General features: G+C 60.7%; 9 protein-coding genes across 9 annotated transcripts; 6 read left to right on the plus strand and 3 right to left on the minus strand.

Moving 5' to 3' along the window:
- Positions 1 to 1,390: 1,390 nt before the first annotated feature.
- syf2 (Pre-mRNA-splicing factor SYF2) lies at positions 1,391 to 2,278 on the minus strand (the record flags this gene model as incomplete). The annotated part of the gene is made up of 1 exon (XM_066778649.1): positions 1,391 to 2,278. One exon carries the CDS (start codon positions 2,276 to 2,278, stop codon positions 1,391 to 1,393), a length of 888 nt encoding a protein of 295 aa, XP_066631086.1.
- A 182-nt stretch (positions 2,279 to 2,460) lies between these two features.
- SLS55_007229 (uncharacterized protein) lies at positions 2,461 to 3,861 on the plus strand (the record flags this gene model as incomplete). Its single annotated transcript, XM_066778650.1, has 1 exon — positions 2,461 to 3,861. The coding sequence occupies one exon, from the start codon at positions 2,461 to 2,463 to the stop codon at positions 3,859 to 3,861; it is 1,401 nt and encodes a 466-aa protein (XP_066631087.1).
- Positions 3,862 to 5,926: 2,065 nt separating this feature from the next.
- SLS55_007230 (uncharacterized protein) lies at positions 5,927 to 8,518 on the plus strand (the record flags this gene model as incomplete). Its single annotated transcript, XM_066778651.1, has 1 exon — positions 5,927 to 8,518. The coding sequence occupies one exon, from the start codon at positions 5,927 to 5,929 to the stop codon at positions 8,516 to 8,518; it is 2,592 nt and encodes an 863-aa protein (XP_066631088.1).
- A 564-nt stretch (positions 8,519 to 9,082) lies between these two features.
- SLS55_007231 (uncharacterized protein) lies at positions 9,083 to 10,893 on the plus strand (the record flags this gene model as incomplete). The annotated part of the gene is made up of 2 exons (XM_066778652.1): positions 9,083 to 9,361; positions 9,415 to 10,893. 2 exons carry the CDS (start codon positions 9,083 to 9,085, stop codon positions 10,891 to 10,893), a joined length of 1,758 nt encoding a protein of 585 aa, XP_066631089.1.
- Positions 10,894 to 11,419: 526 nt separating this feature from the next.
- On the plus strand, positions 11,420 to 13,012 carry SQT1 (60S ribosomal subunit assembly or modification protein; the record flags this gene model as incomplete). The annotated part of the gene is made up of 1 exon (XM_066778653.1): positions 11,420 to 13,012. The coding sequence occupies one exon, from the start codon at positions 11,420 to 11,422 to the stop codon at positions 13,010 to 13,012; it is 1,593 nt and encodes a 530-aa protein (XP_066631090.1).
- Positions 13,013 to 13,683: 671 nt separating this feature from the next.
- On the plus strand, positions 13,684 to 13,961 carry SLS55_007233 (uncharacterized protein; the record flags this gene model as incomplete). The annotated part of the gene is made up of 2 exons (XM_066778654.1): positions 13,684 to 13,804; positions 13,852 to 13,961. 2 exons carry the CDS (start codon positions 13,684 to 13,686, stop codon positions 13,959 to 13,961), a joined length of 231 nt encoding a protein of 76 aa, XP_066631091.1.
- Positions 13,962 to 15,647: 1,686 nt separating this feature from the next.
- On the minus strand, positions 15,648 to 16,600 carry SLS55_007234 (uncharacterized protein; the record flags this gene model as incomplete). Its single annotated transcript, XM_066778655.1, has 3 exons — positions 15,648 to 16,072; positions 16,151 to 16,491; positions 16,596 to 16,600. The coding sequence occupies 3 exons, from the start codon at positions 16,598 to 16,600 to the stop codon at positions 15,648 to 15,650; spliced, it is 771 nt and encodes a 256-aa protein (XP_066631092.1).
- A 1,375-nt stretch (positions 16,601 to 17,975) lies between these two features.
- YAF9 (NuA4 histone H4 acetyltransferase complex and the SWR1 complex subunit) lies at positions 17,976 to 18,837 on the plus strand (the record flags this gene model as incomplete). The annotated part of the gene is made up of 2 exons (XM_066778656.1): positions 17,976 to 18,210; positions 18,275 to 18,837. The coding sequence occupies 2 exons, from the start codon at positions 17,976 to 17,978 to the stop codon at positions 18,835 to 18,837; spliced, it is 798 nt and encodes a 265-aa protein (XP_066631093.1).
- Positions 18,838 to 20,086: 1,249 nt separating this feature from the next.
- Positions 20,087 to 21,242, minus strand: SLS55_007236 (uncharacterized protein; the record flags this gene model as incomplete). The annotated part of the gene is made up of 3 exons (XM_066778657.1): positions 20,087 to 21,087; positions 21,150 to 21,156; positions 21,234 to 21,242. 3 exons carry the CDS (start codon positions 21,240 to 21,242, stop codon positions 20,087 to 20,089), a joined length of 1,017 nt encoding a protein of 338 aa, XP_066631094.1.
- Between the last annotated feature and the right edge of the window lie 1,374 nt (positions 21,243 to 22,616).

The raw sequence follows: 22,616 nt of genomic DNA on the forward strand, positions 1-22,616 counted from the left end.
GGACGATTGAAAGTCCTTCTGTCCGGCTAGGTACACTACTTGTCCGCGTCCGTGTTTTAGCTCGACCGATGCGTAACGTGGTTGGAGGCCTCGATTTTTTTTCGTTTAGCGAACGAGTCAGGGAACAGGTAATTGCCCGAGAGACGAGACCACCTAGAGAGAAAAAGAGCTTGGGCCGATTTTCAATGCCGATGGCGAACTGGAGACCAGTCGGGCCGGGCGCACACGCACTGCTGCATTGCGGCTCCCGGAAGGGGGGAGTGCCGGTACTTAGAAGAAAGAGACATGGGTGTGCATGGATATTTGAGGAAAAGAAGCGAGGAGGGCGGAATCATTGCGCGGCCCACACGCCCGTTAGGCTAACGGTTGCTGGAACAGCCTCAGCATGGGATCTGAGTCGTGCGTGCTGGGAGCCTGGGACAGGAACAGGGACTGCCAGCCAGGGACCGTTTCGCGCTTCACGTGACTCCCGATCTTGACAAGGCGGTTGGGCGGGTGATAGGAGATGGGCGAACAATGATAATCTCAGCTGAGAATCATCAATCCAGAGTGGACGGGACGACTCCTTCGGGATTTGGCGGCCCAGGCAGGGTGGTAGACCGTAAGGGATGTGCGCGTCCTCCTCATCGTCCGAGTAGTCTTGCGGCTTTCTCACAACGTTCTCCGAAAAGTGGGATACGAGCTAGCCCCATCATCAATAGCTTTCCCGCCCTCCTATTCTCTTTCGGATTCTCTTTCGGACGAACGTGGAAAACGGTCGCCGCTGAGGGAGATCAAAGCGCCCGCCACACGCCACTTGGGACGATGCGCCACGACTCGAGGACGGCTGGATCGGCAGTGGTCACGGAATGTTCGAACCCTTTGAGCTCCGAGGACGCTACACAGTACACTCGTGGTTGGTTCCAACACCTGGACGTGGATGCAGCATGTCTTCGACGCGCGCGACTCCGTCCAGCGATTTGGATGTGCCTGCCGACACGGCCATGATGTAACATGTCTCGGTGAGGCAGATGGATGTGTAGAGGCTCGTTAGTTGTTTGGATACCCGCTGTGGAGAAAGGGTAGAGGCCAAAGCGCCGCCACATCACAGGAGATACGCCACGACTCGCCAGATCAGCGTTACACGCGGCTGGCAAAGACGGCGCGTCCCTTTGCGCAGGTGCCGGGTACAAGAATGGGGTCTCCCTGTGAGCATCGTACAACAAGAGGCGAAGTGGGGCAGTTGGATCTGCATTGAAGGGCAGATTGAATCAGTATACATTCATACAAGCGTCCGTTGTGCCCGAACAACAACATAAAGTAAAACGCCGAGGCCAAACCAAGACTCCCGCAGTAGCATGCCCCAAACTCCAGTGCCATGTCCAAAACTTTTTTCTTTCTCCCCAGCGACTCAGATGGCGGTGCCACGCTCGAAGCTCTCGCGGATGTCGGCCGTGTACTTGTTGTAGAAGCGGGCCAGCTTCTCGTTGAACTGCTTGTTCTTCTGGTTGATGTAGGTGACGTCGCCGCTGTCGTCGTCGATGCCGCGGGCGCGGCGGGCCTTGAGGCGGGCGTCCTCGGCCTTGCGGATGTCGGCGACCAGCTTGTCGACGGCCTCCTTCTCGGGGCGGTGGTTGACGAAGTCGGTGCTGTCGGCCGTCGTGTAGAAGGAGCCGTCGCGGTCGACGGCGATCAGCTCGCCGTCGTCCATCTCGACGATCTCCAGCCCGCCGTTCTGGGCCGCGCGCTTGACCGCCTCCATCTTCTGGCGCTCGTAGCCGTCCAGATCGGGCTTGAGGTCGCGCAGCTGGCGCTTGTACGACTTGGTGGCGTCCTGGCGGTAGTCCTGGAAGGCCACGTCCTTGCGGTGCTTGCCCTTCTTCTCCATGCGCCGGTCCCACCGCTCGCTCTCCTCGACGGTCCAGTCCCAGGCGCGCTTGCGCTCGAAGTCATCGCCCTGCTCCTGAGTCTCAGCCTTGAGCAGCTTGTGCGAGGCGATGGCGTGCTTGCGGTGCAGCGCGGTGAGGGCGTTGGGGTCGATCTGGGCGCGCTGCGCCTCGGCCGTCGACTCCTTCAGGTTCGACTTGCGCGCCGCCGCCTGACGTGCCTGCAGGGCCTTGAAGCGCGACATGCGGTCGCCCCCGGCCGCGGCGGACTCGGAGTCGCGGGCATCGGTGTCGGCGGGCTGGTCGGGCTGGTCGTCGGGGGCCTCGGTGCCGTTCTCGACGAAGCGGCGCTTGGAGGGCTCGTCGTCGCCGGCGGCGGCGGTGGGGGAGGCTTTGCGCTTCTCGGCGGGCATGGCGGGGGTCGGGCGCGGCGCGATGGGCGATGGCTGTGTGCGTCGGGTTGGTGGTGATGGTGCTGGGCGGTGACGTTCGCGGGCGGGAGCGAAAAGAGCCGCACGCTGGCGGCAAGCGCCGTGTCGCGGGAAGCCACCGATCCGCTCCACAACACCAGAGAAGGCCCGATGCCGCCAACGCCATGATCTCATCCACCGCCTGCTCGCACCCGCTGCGTTCGTCGCTCCGCCCGCGTCGTGCCTGCCCGAGGCCATTGTCCGTTCAGCGCCGCCCGTCGACCGTCTTCGCCGCCCCCGCCGCTCCCGCCTGGGCCGACCCTCTGCCCGGCCTCAAGGACCACATTCGCCGCGAGTCAAAGCTCGACCATCTTCGCGATGTCTTCCTCCCCCTGGGCCGCAGGCACTTGAAGCCCGTCCCCCAATTTCGAGGGTCCAAACTCTCGCTCGACGAGCGCAATGCGCTCACGGCCCAGCTCAGGCAGTGTGGCCGCCGCAACGACTGCGTGCTCCTCGTTTCCGCCATCCTCGCCCAGCCCACGCTCGATTCACTCAAGAAACGGGACGCCGTCGAACGGATATGCGCCGCTCTCTACCGCCAGCTGCTCGATGACCCGGACACCGCGCCCGACATGAAGATGCTCTTCCTGGCTCACGAGATCCGATTCAAGCTGGAAGATGCCAACATACCACTCCCCGCAGGCCTTCTCGACATGGGCTTGCTCTGCGCTGCCCATTGCTACAGCTTCGCCTCCCTGAAGCTCTTCTTGCGCGAGTACCGGGCTCGAAACTACGCCATTCCGCCGGAGCTATTCAACACTGTTGTCGAGCTGATGGCCCGCAAAACCAGGTCTTCCTGGCTCAAACCGTGGTCCAGCGAGCATGCTTTGGCCGTCATGCTAGGCTTCACCGACACCCAGCCGCACGCGGCCTACGACCTCAGCGTCTTCGTCCCCCGGGAGCGCGACTGGTACTGCATGAGATGCTGGCTGCGCGCCCTCGCCGACCTCAATGCCCACCACCAGCTGCGCGCCGAATGGGCATGGTGGCTCCAAGCCGAGCGGCGCCAGAAACCCAAGGGGATCAACCCTCCGATGAACATCAAGCACGCATCCATCACCGCACTCAACCGCAATATCGAAGTCGCGAGGCGCCTGATGGCGGCCGACAAGTGGAACACGGCCGTGCGCGGCGACACGGACTTCATCGAAGCCTTCAGCGCCAGCGGCTGCATCGAAGAGGCCTGGTCCGTCCTCGCCGTCTCCGACGTCCCCTTCGACCTGCTCAAGTGGGACACGCGCCGCGCCCTGCTGGCCCGTCCCGAGTTCATCCCGCCCGCGCTCTGGACCGACGACATGCGCGCCGAACTCCTCCAGAAATTCGCTGCTGACCTGGCTGAGATTGAGGCTGCGTTCCAGGTCGAGTGGGTCTGGGACGAGAGCGCCGGCATGGGCTACCACTGCCTTGCCCCCGGCTCTTGGCTTGCTGAGCTCGAGGAGTTCAGGGAGGACCTCTTGCCCGCGCTCTTGCAGGAAGCTCAGCTTGCTGACGGTCTTCTCGCCTCTGAAGAGGAAGGTCCATCATGATTTGCGTATGGTGTGTGGCTTCGTGTCGAGGCTATCGGACGCTATTTCTTGGTGATATATGAGGTGTATTGCAAGTCGTGTCCGGCTCGCCGGCCCTTGAGCTACGTTGAAAGCCGTACCGAGGGTCGTCCCGATTTGTTTCCCGCTGGTCTGGAATGGTGTAAGACTTTATGTACACCCAAATAGGATCATGCTGTGACAGCTTGACCAATCTCGCTGTATAAAGTCGGTGTCACAGCTGTAGTCAATGACCATCTTCTCGTGCTATGGTCGGCGCCATCTCACGAAGCACTTGAGTTACCTGACTCCCTTCGTCTGCCTCTCTTTTCTCGTCCAGTGTTTGTTGCTCGTCAGACGTTCGCTCGACCTCGCCCCAATGTAAACCAAGAGGAAGCGTCCCGGATCAGTGACGCCCAAGACGATAGCTTCTGAGTCTCGGCTGGCGGCGGCGAACTACACCATGTACGGCGTCGAGTACAGTCGACTATTTTCGAGACGCTCTCAGGTTGGAGATCTTGTTTGCATTCTTTTTGGAAGCCATGTACCGTTTGTCATTCGGAGGAAGAGCCAAATGTCGTTTCAGTTGGTCAACAGCAGTAGGTACTTTAGTCATATAAGCTGGGTATAAAGGGACCCCAGGGTCGCCTGCCATCCTTCGCTCACTATGATGCCAATTTAACACTCGAGAACGTCACCCTCTGCAACACGTTTGTATAGATAAAGAACGAGCCGAAGCGTTTCACTTTCAAGGCGAGACGTTGCAATTTCTCTTGGCCTCAATATCTACCAAAGTCTGACGAACCGTCGAGGAAGAGTACGAAGGTCTGTTACAAGTCGGTGACCAGCTCGGTATTGACCGGGGAACGAGGTTATCATGCTGCGTACTTGAATCTTGATGTCTTGGCGGTCCACGTCGTAAGGAAGAGCAGCAACTTACGGAAAAGGAAGCAGCTCGTGCGCACTTGTACCCGTGATATTCAAGACGTAAAGATCTGAACCTTTCCGGCTCTCTCCCCCAAGCACCACCAACCCGACTCGCACAACCACGCAACGGGTGTTTTCCAAACACCAACCAAGGTCATCACCGCCGTCATAAGACTCACGCCAGCACAGCACCTCTCACTCACTTCACAGCCCCATCCATCCTCACTCTCTTCCCAAACCCTTCTCTTCACCACAAATCCTCGACGACTTCACAAACATCCATCCTCCATCCGTCCTTCCCTCCTCTCCTCTCTTTTCCTCTCTCTCTCACACACGCAGCTCCCTCTCTCAAATGTCTACCCACGACGACACCACCTCACCATTACCACCACCTCTGCCCACCACGACCTCACCACCTCCGCCGACAATCACCACCATGGGCTCCGCACAAAGCGCGCCCCACTCACCCACCACCACCAAAAACACCCCAACGGCAGCGCCCGCACCAACGCCCGACACCACCGGCGGAGCAGCAGCAACAGCAGCAACAAAACAGCGAGACCAAGACCAAGATCAAGACCAAGACCAAACGCAAGAGCAAGAAGAGGAAAAACAAGAAGAAGCGCCAGAGCAACACCAGCCCGCACAGCAGGTCTCAAAACCAAAGCCTCCGTCCACGTCCGCCCCTCCGCCACTTCCTCCTCCTTCCTCTTTGATATCGTCGACGTCGTCGTCCTCGACAAACGCGTGGCGAGCCAAGCAGGAAGAGGAAGAGGACGAGGAGGACGAGGCGGCGCAGCGGCAGCTGCAGCAAGGGATCGAGAGCAGAAGCTCGACGCCAACGGTTGAGGAGGAGATGAGGGCGAGGGTTGTTGGGGCGATGCCTCCGCCGCCGCCGCCATCGTCGTCGTCGTCGTCGCCAACGATGATGGTCATGGGGAGGAGAATGACGAGTCGTGGTACTGCTGCTGCTGCTACTGCCGCCGCCCCAGTAGTAGCGCCACCACCACCGGTCCCGGCAGACGACCCGGCGGTCGGGAACCCGAGCTCGTCGAGGGCGGTCGAGGTGCGCATACCACCACCACCACCACCACCACCACCACCACCGCAGCCGGCGGCGGGGGCGACCGAGCGCGTGCAGATGAGGCGGAGAAACGGGTACACAGAGTCCAGGAGCGGCGTCGGTTGGAGGCGGGAGCAGCAGCAGCAACAACAGCAACAATCCGGATCGGGGTCGGCGGCGGCGGGGGCGGCGGGCGTCGTCTCGGGGACGACCATCTACCATACGAGACGTCCCGGTCCTGCCGATTCGTTGACGGCGACGGCGACGTCGACGAGTGGTGCGTTCAACCATCCCGGAACAATTCATCGAGGTGGCGTCGGCGGTGGCGGCGGCATCACTGGGAAGAAGAGGGATTGGGCTGTCGTCTCCGCCTCCGCCTCCGCCTCCGCCTCTTCTTCCGCTTCGCCTTCCGCGTCTTGTTCGCCGTCGGCGTCTCCTGGGCCGCCCGGCGGGGCACGACGACCGGTCGAGAAAAGGCAGAAAGTGGATCGGGATCGGGGTCAAACCGCCATCGCCCAGCCACCTCCGGCGCCGCCAGCCCAAACCATTGCCGGTCGAGGCCTCATCCCACGCATCCAGAAGCTGCTCGTGGAGGCCACGACGCAGGACACGGAGCTCCAGGGCTGGAAGGCGCGGTGCCGGGAGCTGGAGAAGACGGTGCGGGACCAGCGGACGATCCTGGACACGTACCGCGACGACGACGACGAAGGAGGAGGTGGGGCGTCGGACGAGAACTACGGGAGGGTGGCGGGGCAGCTGGAGCGGAAGAACGCGAAGCTGGAAAGGCAGGGAGAGCTGGTTAGTCGGTTGTCCGGGGACAAGGCCGCGCTGAAGAAGGTTGTTACTGAGTTGAAGAGCGATGTAGCGAAGCTGAGTAAGAAGGTGGAGCAGGGGGGTGAGCGCGAGGACGCGTTGGAGGTGAAGATTGAGGGGATGAAGAAGGAGGGGAGGGACATTTCGGCGGAGAAGAAGGACGTGAGCAAGGAGCTTACGGCGAGGAAGAGGGAGGTGGAGTCCCTGAAGAAGAAGCTCCAGACGTCGGAGAAGAAGGTCAAGAAGATTGAGGAGAACCTGGCCGCCACTCAGGTGGAGTCGGATGAGTGGAAGGAAAAATTTCACAAAGCCTTCAAGGCAGGCAAGACTGAAGTGACGGCTAACAAGAAAATGATTGCCGAATTGACGAAGAAGGTTCAGCAACGGGAGAAGGAAGTTGCAGCTGAGGGTAAAACCATCGAGAAACTCGAAAACAATCTGGAATTTATGAATAAGAGGCTTCAGAAGGCGAAAGACAAGAGGACTCCCTGCGAGCTATGCACCAACCAGATGTGGGCTGCAGCGCTGCATCTCACCCTACAGGCCTGCGAGGACCGGGAAGATGATGACCGGGACGTCTCGTTGAGTGTCCTTCACCGTACCATCAAAGACCTGGCCAAGAAGTTTCCCGAGATCGAAAGGAACCGAGAAGTGGGCCGCGCTTTCATCACCAAGGTACCACATTACTTTGAACAGGAACCCGCTCCGGATGAATCCTCGGGCAACCACGCTCCCGCTTCGGGCGAGGCAGCTCTGTCAGGCGGACTCTGCGCAATGTGCAGCAACGAAGAGGTTATACAGGCGCTCTATTGGGTCATTGAAGCCTGTCAGTACCCAGAGCAATCCAGCTGGTGGCACCCCGAGCTCACGAAGCACATGTACGCCTGGCATTCTGCATATTCGGGGCTCATAGAAAGGTGCCTGGCTGGCTGCAATGCCGTGCGTCCCATTGACATGTCCGATGACGAGGACGAAAATGAGCAACAAAACGATGGAGATGAAGAGCCCCATCCCCCTCCAGAAAAGACTATGGAGGAGAAGATTCGGGAGAAATACTACCACTACTACGTTCTCCTCGTCAGAGTACAGCAGACGGTGCAGGTCTTCGAAGATGCAGGAATGCCGCTCGCCGAACTCGGAGGGGCATACAAGAACCTGAAAGCAGAGCTGGACAGGCGTAAGGAGAATGGCACTAGCCTATCCGCCATGCAAGACCGGCTGGACCTGGGCCAGGCATACCTTGAAGAGCAGGTGGCATATTGGGCGAAAGATCGATCTGTGGTGAGCGGGGATACAATCGATTACACGCCGTTGGCTGTGGGACTTCCCGAAAAGCTCCAGGCGCTGCGAGAAGAGTTGGAGGAGAAGAACAGGGAGGTTTCGGGTATTCTGGCGCGGGCCTCGGATGCTCAAGCCGATGCCAAAGAAGGCATCCCTTATGCTCAATTCAAGAGCGAGATGGAGACATTCGCAGACCCGTTGCGAGAGCGGTACGGAGCTCCGGAGATGCTGCCTGGTATTCCAGTCAAGCGTCCGGATTGGATACTTCCGCCAACGGATATGCAACCAGACTCACATGGCAAGACGGGGCAGGTCAGCACAGGTGTTAAGCTTGACGACATAGTCGAAGAAGGTGGCGGAGAGGCAGTGCGGGAGGGATCTCTTGGAAGCTCTTCAATGGAGATGGAGGAAGTAAGCAGCCCACCGCCTGCCCGGGAGAGACGCGAGCTGACCGACGACGTGAAGGATATCGATTGCGATCGTGATGGGACCCAGGCTATGGAGGAACGACTCTTCGATGCGAGTCAGGAAACAGTGAACAGTCTGCTCGTCATGGGTGGAGTCCGCGGTTATTGAGGCCCATGATATATGCACATCTACATCATTTAGCAGTCAGACACAAAAGTGGTTTTCAATGAATGCGAGACAAACAGCTTTCTTATGTGCACATTGCGGGTGTCCCGTCGATGAAGTTTTGGGGTGGGCCACTGCGGAGGGCAGCGAATTTCAGGCCAGTCGATGGCCCAAAGTAGCACAAAACAGGGCCCCAGCGGCGGACAGTGCAGGGCTCTGGCGTCGGCGGCACGGCGGAGGTTGCGGTGATGATGCAGGTGAGGTTTGTGCGGAATGGATGGCGACACCCCTGCCGACGACGTTTAGGAGCCAGCCTTAACCGAGGTCCTCGAGCCTCGGTCTGACCCTAATGAGCTTAGCGGCTGGTCCCACTGCGCCTTCCCCACACTCTCGGCGCCCGTCACCAACGAAGTCCCCGGCTGCTTATTACAGTCTTACAATCTCTCTCTCCTCCCCTCTTCAGCCTGCTCCGCCGCCTGCTTTAATTCATATCCCCTCCCCACGCGCCATATACCCTTGGTTCATTTCGTCTCGTTTGTTGCGCCTGGCTTCTAGATTATTTGCGCAATGGTCTTCCACCCTCCGCCATGGGTTCCGCAGCTCCCCTTCGACCCGCCGGACTCGGTCTCCATCTATGATTTCCTGTTTGACGAGAACTTCGGTCGCCATCCTCTGGGCTACTCTCATGCCCCATTCACGTGCGGTATGACCGGAAAGGAGTATTCGGCATTGGACGTCAAAGACCGCGTGGAAGCTCTTGCCCGCGGCCTCTCCAAAGAACTCGGCTGGAAGCCAAACCACGGCACCGAGTGGGACAAGGTCATTGGCGTGTTCAGCGTCAACACGGTATGCGCGGCCGAAAACCCGAGCAAGCACTGCAGGTGGGCTAATCATTGCAGATTGACACCCTCACCCTCGCATGGGCGACGCACCGTCTTGGCGGAGTCCAGACGCCCGCAAACGCCGCTTACTCGGCGCCTGAGATCGAGTACCAGCTCAAGGACTCGGGCGCAAAATGTCTCTTCACCTGCCTTCCCCTGCTCCCTACCGCCCTCGAGGCTTGCTCCAAAGCCGGCATCCCCAAGAACCGCATTTATATCCTGGACGTGCCCAAGGAGCTCACCGGTGGAAAGTCCGCTCCCAGCGAGTACAAGACGGTCGACCAGTTAATCCAGGACGGCCTTGACGCACCAGCATTGGAGAAGCTGCATTGGGCTGAGGGCGAGGGTGCCCGCCGCACCGCATTCCTGTGTTATTCCAGCGGGACCTCGGGTCTTCCCAAGGGTGTCATGATCTCGCACAGAAACGTCATTGCCAACACTCTCCAGATCAAGACCTTCGACAAGAGCTGCCGAGACAAGAAGATCCCGCCTGGAACACAGAGCGACTACACCGAGACTGCTCTCGGCCTGCTTCCTATGAGCCACATCTACTGCCTGGTCGTTATCTGCCACGCCAGCGTGTACCGCGGCGACCGTGTTGTCGTTCTCCCCAAGTTCGAGTTCAAGCCGTACCTGAAGGCCATCCAGCGCTTCAAGATTAACTGCCTCTACCTGGTCCCGCCCATCATCATCATGATGACCAAGCAGAAGCAGATCTGCGACCAGTACGATCTCAGCAGCATCGATGCCGTCTTCACGGGCGCAGCGCCGCTCGGCGAGGAGACGGCTGTGGAGCTCAGCCAGGCGTATCCGAAGTGGGTTATCCGGCAAGGCTACGGCCTCACCGAGACCAGCACCGTCGTGTGCTCCACCATCGACCATGACGTGTGGTTCGGCTCTTCGGGCTCCATCCTGCCCGGCATCGAGTGCAAGCTGGTCACGCTCGAGGGCAACGAGATCACCGGCTACGACCAGCCGGGCGAGCTGCTCGTCAAGTCGCCCGCCGTCACGCTCGGCTACCACAACAAGCCCGACGCCACCAAGGAGACGTTCCACGACGGCTGGATGCGCACCGGCGACGAGGCCGTCGTTAGAAAGTCGCCGCTGGGCTTCGAGCACATCTTCATCGTCGACCGCATCAAGGAGCTCATCAAGGTCAAGGGTCTCCAGGTTGCGCCCGCGGAGCTGGAGGCTCACCTGCTCAGCCATCCGTACGTCAACGACTGCGCCGTCATCCCCGTTCCGGACGACAGGGCTGGCGAGGTCCCCAAGGCCTTCATTGTCAAGTCGCCCAAGGTCGGGTTGGAAGAGAGCGACCGCATGGTGGCCAGGACAATCGAGAAGCACGTCGAGGAGCACAAGTCCCGCCACAAGTGGTTGAAGGGCGGGGTCGAATTTATCGACGTTATCCCCAAGAGCCCCAGCGGGAAGATTCTGAGGAGATTGCTGCGGGACAAGGAAAAGGAGAAGAGGAGGGCTGCGGGTGCCAAGTTGTAGAGGCGCACCACTGTAGATGGATGGGTTCTGGAGAGGGCGCAAATCTAGAGCGGGCCATCTCCTTTTAATACTACAAACATTTGTCTCAGCGTGGCCGTTCCAGATGCTCGCTGTTCCCGGCGCAGTTGAATTAGAGTAGCGCTTGGCTCTTTGTTTATTACGAGACGAAACCAATCATTCTTCAGGAACCATCAACCTTTCGTCCTTGGCCGGCAAGGTATGGAAAACATGTCTGCACCCGGCTTAGGACCGCACTCGCAGCCGAGGTCATGAGATGGTGGCCTGCTTCCACCCCTCCACACCTACGTAGGTGCGTCTTAAGCGTTCTCGAAGGCTACAGAATGATGATGCGTGACGTAAGCTCGCATTGCCCCGCCCCCGCGGCTTGGGTTTTTGCGCGCGGCGGAAACGAAAAATAATCCCCGCCGCCAATTTCTAAGCACCAACACCACCCTACAAAACCTTTCTCTTCGTCCTCACGATACCCCCGTTGCCCGAGTGCACTGTATATTCCCTTTTCACAACAATGGCTTCGCACCACGATCAACCGCCGCAGCAGCCCGAGGAGGAGGGCGTCGACATGCTGGACCCCGAAGATGCCGAGGAAATCGTCGCGGACGACCCTGACGCCCTCATGGAGTCGGACGACGAAGCCGACGGCGGTGCGCCTCTGCAGGAGATCCAGATGGAGAACGACAGCGTCGCGCACTTCGACCTGCACAAGGACAGCATATTCACCATCGCCCAGCACCCCAAGCACTCGTATATCGTGGCAACCGGCGCCGGCGACGACGTGGGATACATATTCGAGGTGGCGGTCAAGGAGCAGCCGCGGCCGCCGCTGCCCGCCAGCTGGTCGGGCTCGCAGGACGGCGGCATGCCGCAGGAGCGGAACGGGCTGAAGCAGCTGTTCAAGCTAGACGGCCACACGGACTCGGTCGCCGCCATCGCCTTCACCCAGCCCGCGGGCGAGTACATTGTGTCGGGCGGCATGGACGGCAAGCTGCGCGCGTGGCGCGACACGTCGAGCGGCGCGTGCATGGCGTGGAAGTTTGCGGGCGAGGCGCAGGAGGTCGAGGAGATTGCGTGGATAGCGCCATGCCCGCACCCGGACTACCCCAACACCATCGCCCTCGGCGCCTCGGACGGCTCCGTCTGGGTCTACTCGATCAACGCCGCGGACAAGGAGTCTCCGCTCACCATCGTCCAGGCCTTCTACCTCCACACCGGCCCCAGCACGGCCGGCGCGTGGACGCCGGACGGCAAGCTCCTAGCTACCGTATCCGAGGACGAGTCGTTCTACGTTTGGGACGTCTTCGGCGAGGCGGCGGGCGCGGGAATCACCAACCCCTCGGCAGGCCAGGCCGTCGTCGGCCTCACCGGCGAGGACGAGCGCTTCCGGGTCGAGGGCGGCCTCTACAGCGTCGCCATCGCGCCCAACGGAGCATTCGCCGCCGTCGGCGGCGCCGAGGGCCACATCCGCATCGTCGGCCTCCCGCGCATCGGCTCGGACCCATCGGTGACGAGCGGAGCCCGCGGCGCGGGCGCGCGCGGCAAGGCGGCCGGAGGCAAGCAGGCGGGCGGGCCCAAGGGCGGAGCGGGCGCGGCGACGGGGCAGGCGGGCGCCATCCTGGCCAGCCTGCAGACGCAGCAGGACAGCGTCGAGACGATTTCCTTCTCGGCGCCGCCGCTCACGCTGATGGCGGCCGGCAGCGTCGACGGCTCCATCGCCCTCATCGACACGGCGCATCGCTTCGCCGTCCGCCGTCACATCCAGCAGGCGCACTTTGACGAGGAGACGGAGACGGAGCAGGCCGTCATCAAGGTCGAGTTCGTCAAGCCGTCGGCGCAGCAGGCTCCCGGCGCCCCCGCGGCGGCGGCGCAGGCGGCGCCGGGTACGTGGTTGCTGACGAGTTGCGGCAACGACGGCGTCGTCAGGCGGTGGGACGCTCGTGGCGGCACCGCGGCGGCGAACCGCGGGCTGGTCGGCGAGTGGAGGGGTCACAGGGGCGGCGGCGAGGGAGGCGGTGTCATGGGTTTCGTGCAGGGCGCCGGGGACAGGGTCGTCACTGCTGGTGATGACGGTGTGTCGCTGGTGTTCAACACGCCGATTGCTTGAGGGTTTTCTATGACGTGTGTTTTTTTTCTGCTGGAGGGGCGTTTGATGGGTTCTTCAAGATTAGACGAGGGACGGTTCGCTTAGTATTGCAACAGCAGTGGAGGATGGGTAGTTTGACGTCCAGGCATGAATAACTGGGGGGGAATAATCTATCAAAAAAAAAAAAAAAAAAAAAAAAGCTGCGAGAGATCAACAAACACCTCGATCGCTTTTGCAATTGTTCCCAGTGAATCGACCTCAAACTTCGCTCACGATGATATACGCACCACCGCTACAAGTTCTCCACACCACCGCTCGCCACGCTGTGCCGACGTCAGTTCACCGGCAGCGGGCGGCGCGGGGTGCTCAGTTCCGCGCCAATCAGTCCCCGCGCTCTTGGCAGGCACCGCGATGGGCGCATACGTCAGCGCTCGACAAGACGTGAGCCAACCAGAGCGAAAGATTGCGACCACTTCACCACAGGGGGGAACGCTTTTCGCTTGACGCTTCCTGCCGCTCACGGATCGTCGCCCCGTTCGGTGGGGCGACGTTCGGTGAGCTTATATACATATCATATATATCACTTCATCCATACTCGCACTCATCCCCTGCTACTGCTGTGATTTTCCTCTCCCTACGCTGCTTTTTTTTTTTTGCCCCCTCTCTCGTCGTGAAAATCGAGCGACGCGAATATGCCGACCATCTACTACGAGCCCTCTCTTTGCAACTGCGACGGCGTTGATTACTCGAAGGCCGACATCGAGAATGCCGCCTCGCTGGCGCTCGAGCTCGCAAAGAAGGGCAGGACGATAGGTATGTGTCGACACTTTCACGAATCTCTATCTTCTCCTTCCACAAAGAGATTCTGGACGGCACCTGGGTGGGCGTCTCGCCCAAGTCTACATATGGCCTCCTTTGTGTACACATTATCCGCGAAGCCGATTCTACATACATCCAGAAATATACCTAGTCGAACACCAGCGGCGGGTCTCGAAAACTTTCCACCTACATCGCCAACCGCCGCGCCCCCGCCCACACACACAAACATCCAACGGCAACCGCAACAACCACCATTAGCAATCCCCCAACGCTAACGCCTCAATCCCCCCGCCCTCCTGCAGGCAACGACAAATACCCCCACGTCCACAACAACCGTGCGTAACATCATCCAATCCCCCAATCCCCCTTCCCCCCCAAATCACCACCACCGACCACCGACCACCGACTAACCACGTACCACCCCGCCAATACCCACAAAACAGGCGACCGCTTCGACTTCCCCCACGCCCAGCCGCCGTACCTCGAGTTCCCCATCCTGCAAAAGGGCAAGACGTACGACGGGCGCTCGCCGGGCGCCGAACGGGTTGTCATCGGCAGCGTCGCGGCCGACTTCGGGTCCGCCGTGTACTGCGCGTGCGTCACGCGGAGCGGGGAGGATCGGGATCAAGACGGGTATGTGTTTAAGGCGTGTAAAGACGATTCGATGAACCCGAGGGGGAAGGGCATGCTGCCGACGGAGGGAAAGAGCTTGGTGGGGGATGTTGGGTTGTGATGGCGTGGCATGGCATCGGGCCAGGTGACGGAGTAGATAGTCTGGGTACCTTGGCTTTTTCAATGGGTTTGAGTGAAGAGTTCCTGTCTCCGGTTAGTTGGAGTGAGTGAGTGGGCCAGTTGGTGTCTGGCCAGTTGGTGCCAGTCCGCGACTGTGAATTTGAATGTGACGGGAGGCTCCTGCCCCGAAAGTGAATGGTCCTGCGCTCCTTCCCTCTTGCCGCACCTGCTCACCGTGCTCCTTCCTCTCTTGCCCGTTCCTCATGGCAACGGGCGCGCAAGTGACCGCAGTCACTCCCGCCGCTTCGACGCCTATATAAACCCTTATTCGCCTCGCCACCAAGACCTCTTTTCTTCTCTTAAGCAACACTCGAATCTTTGACCTACGGGCTTGGATCAAGTGCCAGCTTCCCCAGCATTTGCTTTTGTCGTCTCCTCCCCTCAAGCACTTTCAGCACCTGACCTCCACCCTTACGCTCCACTTCACTTCACCTTGTCTGCTCTTCCGTCGTTTTCACTTTTACCGATCTTACTTTCTTGCCTCAGCTCGAGGTGACGCCCGGTGATGATTGACAGAGATTAAATTCGACCACACATGGCAGCCGACAACAACCCCGGATTAGAACACCGATGGGCGTGTTGCCAATGAGAACACAAATGAGACATCTGAGGGCGGATCGAGCTTTTACGTAGTTTTTTCTTGGACAATCAAACAATTGAGCATCTTTCACTCCTCATCTTTTTCTTGCCTGCTCGCCTGATTGATGCCTCTCGCCTTGCTGTAGTGATGGTGCTTTCCAGGCGTGGTGTGGAATATACGCTGCGTCTCCTGTGGAACCTCTGACATGGGGAAAGGCTGGGTCGGACGCACGATTCTTTTCTGATCCATAAAATCATTTGATTCTTTCTGTTCAGAGGCTACCTACGCCCGCATGCCGATAAGCATTGAGCGGTCTGATAACAGCTGCGCCGATTGCGGGCACAGCCGTACCAAGAACTGAGAGGAGATTCCCACCAAACTCCCTCCACATCCCGCAATCCTAGTCTACAAATAGCTGTACTGGTCATACAACATGATACACGTGGTCGCGGTCGGTTGGTTTTTTTACAACATGTTCCTGCGCCAATGCTTCGTAGCCAGCGTCTCGATCTCGGGCACTTCGACCGGACCGCGCGCCTCGCCGCCCTCGGCCGCCTCGACGACGGCCTCGCCGACCAGGTCCGCCTTGAGCGGCTTCGTGCCGCCCGCGCCCATCAGCCAGGTCAGGCGGCCGCCGACGGCGCCGTTGACCAGGGCGGCGGCGCCCGTGGCCGCGGCCAGCGGGACGGTGAAGCCGCGCGACGAGTCCCACATGAAGGGCGCGCGGACGAAGACGCTGCGCATGAGCGGGAACGCCGAGGCGATGGTCGACTCGGCCTCGCGCTTGGTGGTGATGTAGCGCTTGGGCAGCACGGGGGCGCCCGCAGCGGCCGAGATGTAGATGAAGGCGGGCACCTTGTGGGCGGAGGACTCTTTGGCGAGGAGGATGGCTGTGATGCGGGGGCGAGTCAGTCAATGGCCCACACAACGTGACCGGTCGATGACGGTGCGAAAGGTGAGGGCATTACCGGAATCGCGATTCATCAGCTCGTACGTGAGCTGGCCGTCCTTCTCCTGCGGGCGCAGCTCCTCGCCGGGCTTGCGGTCGAGCGGGTTCTGGCTGCCCTGCTTGGTGGCCGAGAAGGCGCGCGACAGGCCGCTGAACGGCGACTCCTTGCCCTGCAGCACGCCCTTGTAGTCGGCCTCGAGCAGGATGCCCATGCTGTGCACGACGGCGTCGGCGCCGTCCAGCTCGGCGGCGTACTCGTCCGGATTGAGCACGTTGGCTCGACGCCATTGGACGTTCGCGGCCCACGAGGGGCGCTCAGCCGAGGCGCTGACGCTCGACCATGTGGGCTCGCCGGAGCGGCTGTTCAGAAGGTATACGTGTCAGTTTTTGTGGTTTGCGGTCGGGAGCTCGATGCGGGCTGAGGCGGTCAGGAGGCGGGCGGCGGCGCTTGACGGCGGCGGCACGTCATGCCTAAGCGGGGGGAGGGGCGGCAGGGAGTCGAGGGGTCAGGGAGTCGCGGGGCCGGCGACGCGTCGATGGGGGCATTGGAGAGCGAGGAGAGACGGAGTGGAGGAGCGAGGAGGGGCGGGAGGGGTGCGGGAGGAGGGTTGCTGGGGAGTTGGACGTGCCTGATGGAGGTCACGGCCCAGCCGCGGTGGACGGCGGCCTTGCAGATGCGTGAACCTGTGGGAGCGGGCCGTCAGTCGTGGCTCTGAGTCTCGGCGGTGGAGCAGCTCATGGCTGCGCGTGGTTTAAAGCAAGCACGTACCAAGGAAGCCATTGCCTCCGCACACCACTATCTTCCTCGCAGTCGACGACGCCATTGTGTTGTTGTGTGTCCGCGGTGGCCTGAGAGCTCCGCGTCTTTTCTAGACAGCTCCCAGATCGCAGCGCCGCATCCTGACCTCATTGGAGCGCCAAGCATGCCGTCGGAAACACCACAGCCCTCGTTGCACCACCACCAAGCCTCCCAGCCCGCGCTGCCCGCCCAGCAGCACGCGTCCGACGCGTCGAGCAAGCCCGCCCTCGCGTCGCAGGCCTCCTCCGCCGAGCCTGCGCATCCGCGCTCTAGTGCAGGCAATGGCGTAACCGACAGCCCGCGCCCGCCGCACGACTCTTCGATCGCAACCTCGAGCAGTAACCTTAACCCGTCCAGCAATACACCGGCCGCCCAGGACCCTGCGAGACGCGCCGACACCCACGGTACGCCGCAGGCCGCCTCGCCCGCGCCCCGCGCCCACACGCCCTCGTCCCTCGCCGCCCAACACGCTGAAAAATTAGACTCCTCCGCCCACAGGCACAAGCGCAGCAGCTCCTCCGCCCGCCCGACCCCGTCGCGCACCCCGACCGGCCAAAGCAGCATCCCCATCGAGCTCATCCCCGCCGAGCTGCGCGGCGACTTTGCCCCCGGCGTGTGGGAGCCTGCCAACCAGAAGCGCCGCACCCACAGTCGCAACGTCTCGCTCGCCGAGCCCAAGTCGTCCGACGAGGAGGACACGGCGCGCAACCGCCGCAAGAGCTCGCACCCGCTCTCCCAGACCAGCGGCACCGCCGGCCGCAAGCGCAGCGCCCCGGAAACCACCACCCTCCCGCACCGCGCCAGCAGCGGTGGCGTTGGCGACGACAGCAGCACCGCCTCTGCGCGCAAGAAGACGACCGCCCAGCAGCAGCAGCACCACCACAGCCACAGCACCAGCGCCGCCCCGCACCACCACCACCATCCGCCCGCCGCGCGCCACCAGCACGCCCAGTCGCTCCCGCACATCGACACCTCGGCTCCCTCGAGTGCCCGCCACCGGCGCACCGCCACGCTCAATTCGACCCCTACCACGCCCTACACAGCCATGGTCGGCCTGTCGGACAAGAAGCGCGTCAAGGGCGTGAAGATCACGCGCGCCTTCCGCATCGGCTCCGAGGCGTGGAAGCTGGACGAGAAGAACAGGCCGCCGGGGATCCCGGAAGACCACACGACCGGATGGCGCGTGTACGTCGAGAACGTGGACGGCGGCCCGGACATGAGCACCTGGCTGAACAAAGTGCAATTCAGCCTGCACGAGACGTATCCGAACAACAAGAGGAGTATGCGCCGCACGATATATAAAAACTTTTGAGAGAAAAAGCTGGACTGACGCTGGCTGACTAGTGATCGCCAACCCGCCCTTCGAGGTCCGCGAGACGGGCTGGGGCGGCTTCACCGTCGAGATCCGCCTCTACTTCCAGCCCTTCGTCGGCGAGAAGCACGCGGTGCGCTCGCACTACCTCTACCTCGAGCCGTACGGCCCGCCCGAGATCGCCGAGCGCCAGCGCGCCGCCAACCTCGTCAAGGCCGAGATTCTGGATTTCATCGAGTTCAACGAGCCCACCGAGGTGCTCTACGCCGCGCTGACGGACGAGGAGCGCCAATGGCCGCCGGAGGGAACCGGCAGGGGGAAGGGCAAGGGCGCGGCGGCCGCCGCCGCGCAGGCCGCGGCCCAGCGCAAGGCCGCCGGCCAGGAGGACCGTAGCGTCGAGCTGCCCGACCGCGGCACCGAGCGCAACCCCTACAGCAAGCAGATGGAGGAGTCGTTCATCCGCCTGTTCAAGCAGGCAGAGGTCGACGTCGACAAGCAGCTCGACGAGCTGACGAAGCGCAAGGAGAAGGTCGAGGCGAGGAGGAGGGAGTTGATCGCGAGCGGGGATCTGGATGTAGGGAAGAAGAAGAAATAAGTCATGGAGGCAGGATTGAGGCTGGCGTGTGATGAAGGGGGGAAAAAGAGAAGCATGTGTGGGGTTTGTTTATACCTTTAAGACGCCGGTTATGATGGTTGAACGTTGTTGGGTTTTGAGGGTATTACTATGGCGGGGGTTCCTTTCTTTTCGCTTGGTAGGCTAGTACCACCAAGTACCTGGGTTCGGCGTTTTCTTCTTGCTTGGGAAAGGAAGGAATGTATGTATTATCACCATGATGGGAAGGGAGGACGGGGGTATTCAGAGAAACCGCATTTTATAAGACCGCTACCTATTAAACCAGGGCGAATAAAAAGTGCTTTCTAAGTTCATACTGCCGCTGGTTGGTTTCGGGCGCCGTGTGCAGTTGCTGCCTTAAATATAGCGTTTGACTACTCTTAAAGCCCTTGATGAATAAGCTGTCACGATCTGCCCCTGAGTCATGCGGATAGCCTCACGTGCAGAACATGACTCGTCCGTTGCGTAGATAGTCCTCCCATACGGCCTATCCTCCGCAACCCGTACAACCTCTTGTTAGCAATTCAACTCTTTACGTTTAAGTCCGTGACAAAGCGTATACGACAGACACACTTACTACTAGTCCGTTACAATGTCTCTCACATACGTACTAGTGAAGTATGACCTTTTCAGGTACTTACCTATCTCACGAAGAAAAAGGCCTTCTACCCATGCCGAGCTTGTAAATAGTATCTGCACTGCGATGCTCCACACTACCTACCCGACGATGCCACACACACATTCGCCCTCACCTGCGCAACGCCGCCGCAGCAACAGCAAACGACATCTCAGTTCCAACAACGCCATGGCTACGAATACAACCCACCGCCGTCCGTAGAAGATCGATGCGACGGAGTGTAATTACACTCGAAAACTCGAGTCTAGGTACCAGGCCCCCACCCCATCGTCCGGATGTGTGTCTATTACGGTTCGCAAAAACCCGACGACGTCTAACTTTTGAAAAACGTTCTGCTTTCAATTATTGCCCCAAGTGTTTGAAAGAGGAAACAAAAGCGTCCTTTTCTGGTTGGAGGATAGATAGATAGAAGGATATACTCCTAATTGCCCAAGCGGGGGCCGCGTATCATGTCAAATAATGTTCTCCATATAATACACGCCACAGCGACTCGGTGAAGTGCCACTACCAAGTTCCTCCTGTACGGCGGAGAGGCTTTTTCGCCAAAGGATATCTACGGGCTGAAGGGAAAAGAAAACAGAAAAAAAATATCGCTCAAACCCCCATGCCCCTCACCATCTCCAGCAAACTCGCCCCTTCTCCCTCATCACCACTACCACCACCCCCAGCAACAGCAATGACGTCTTCCTCATCCAACCACTCCTGCTCGAGCGCCAGCGCGACCAGATCTTTGACGGAAAACAAACCGCTCTTGGCCCAACGGTCCGGATCGAGCAGCTTCTGGACCCTGCGCAAGATCTTTTCCAGCTTGCGGCGCCTGGCGGCGATGAGTTGTTGGGTGAAGGCGGCGGCGCATTCGGTGGATGCTTCTTCGTCTTCGTCTTCTTCTTTGATAGCGGAGGAGGAAGACGGTGAGGCTTCGACGTCGTTTTCGTCGTCGTCGTCGTCGTCGTCGGAGTTTGGAATGACGGTCGTCGTCCTCTTCCTGCTGCTAGTCTTGCTGCCATCCCCGCCGCTGGCCTTCTTCTTCTTCTTCCCCTTCTCCATCTTCATCGTCGTCGTCCTCGTCTTGGTCTTCTTCTTCGTCATCTTCTTCGTCTCCCCCCTCGCCTTCCCATCATCCCCCTCCACCACCTGCTTCATCATCTCATGCAAGATGAAGTGCAACCACACCAGATTCGTCTGCGGGTGAAAGCCCACCCACGTCCTGCCCGACTGCAGCGCCTCGTCCCACCGGCCCTCGACGTCGGCGCGCGGGTCGTCCAGGAACATGGCGGCGCGCATGCAGCGGTACATTTCGTACTGGTACTCGACCTCGGCGTCGCCGTCGAACAGGGTGGGGTCCGTCTCCAGGTCGAGGAAGGCGATTTCCGACGCGTCCGGGTCCGGCGATGCGGCCGGGTGCGTCAGCTGCGCGCGCGAGAGCGTGTAGTCGATGATGGTGCTCTCGAGGCCGGTGAAGTGCAGCTTGCGGGGGGTGATGTCGGTGGTGGTGGTGGTGGGGGAGGGGGCGGCGATGGGGCGGTTGGCGTTGGCGGGGCGGATGCAGATGTTGCCCATGTGGAGGTCGCGGTGCTGGTTTTTGTCGACGGACGCTGTTGTTAGAAAACGGGTACTGTTGATGCGAGGGAGGATCGGACGGACGACGATAACTCACCTCGAACCTGGCCTCCTCCTCGCCCTTGCCCAGCGCCAGCGCCACGCTCCAAAAGATGTCCCAGACGCCAAACACGCCGCCGACATCCTCCATCCTCACGTTCTCCAAATCGGTCCCGGCATCCTGCATCTCGATGACAGCCCACAGCTGGTCGTCGTCGTAGCTGCCTTGCGCCGCGGGATCGGGAAATATACTCCGCCTCTCCTCCTCGCGGCCGTCGTTCCACTCCCGCCACGCCCGCGCAAACGACTCGGCCGGGCACCCCTTCAGCACGCGCACGTCGCGGAAGTTGGTGAAGCCGGGCACGTGCGCCATGCGCCGCAGCAGCCGGATCTCGCCCGCGACGCTCTCCACACTGCTCATCCCCTCGATCTTCTCCTCCGCCAACCGCTCTGCTTTTGTTTTCCGCTTCTTCGTCTTGCTCTTCTTCATCGGTGGCTTCAACGCAATCACCTTTAATACCGACTCGTCCGATGCGCTCAGCCCCGCTTGCTCGCGGTCCCGCAGCGACAGCCGGTACACCTCACCGTACGATGCCTCGGCGATCTTGGCGACGGAGAAGTACGGCGACAGCGCCGCGGCCCATTGGGAAAAGGGCGTGGGGGCCTTGCGGCCGTGGCGGTCGGCGCAGAGGCGGAGGAGGGGTTTGGCGTGTCCGACGAGCGGATCTGAAGGCGCCGAGGGTTTGCTGCTGTTGCGGGGTGTGACGAGGATGGAAGGGGATCGGCTGCGACGCTGGGTTGTGGTGGTGGTGGTGGAGCCGGCAGGGAGGAGGTCGGCGGAGCGGGTGGGCGAAGGGCTGGAGAGGGCGCAGGATCGTGGTTTTTGGTGGTAGTTGTGCGATTGAGGTGACGAGAGGAGGGCTTTAGAGTTGGCGGGCTCGTCTATGGCGGTGTTGTTGCCGTTGGCGGCGGTGGCGGCGTCGTCGTCCAGACGGATGGAGGGAATGGCGCGTTTTCCTCGCCGACGTTTGCGCTCGCTTTGGGGAGTTTGCTCGACGGGCGTTTGCTCGATGGGTGCGGCCTTCTTCTTTGGTAGCAGCTTCTTCATCCTCTGCGGTGTCTTTGGGACGACTGTTGCGGCGGGCTCCTTGATTGCGCCATGGTCGGACTTTAGCTTGCTCAGGTTCTCGGACCTGGCAGTGGGTGAGACGGCATTGCCGTCGATGGCCTGCAATGCTGCCCTGTCGCGCTTCTCCCGCTTTGCTCTCTCCTTCTTGTCCCGCTTTTCCTTCTCTCCTATGTCCAGGCTGCCAAGGGTGGTTGTGATATCGTCGACGGCGTCTGTGGAGGCGGGCTTGGGATTGGGGGCGGCTCTCTCCGGGCTTGACCAGAAATCGGCGAAGGCGGAGTTCGCCTTTGGGTGCTTGCCGTATGTCGTCTTCACGCGAGGCATTGTGGGTGTGGAGCGAGCGTGGGCTGTGTGAGTCGAGTGTTGGAGGTTAGTAGTGAGGGCGAGAGCTTGCGC

Source organism: Diplodia seriata (genome assembly GCF_021436955.1).
Source record: "Diplodia seriata strain FDS-637 chromosome Unknown scaffold_7, whole genome shotgun sequence".
Lineage (NCBI taxonomy): Eukaryota > Fungi > Ascomycota > Dothideomycetes > Botryosphaeriales > Botryosphaeriaceae > Diplodia > Diplodia seriata.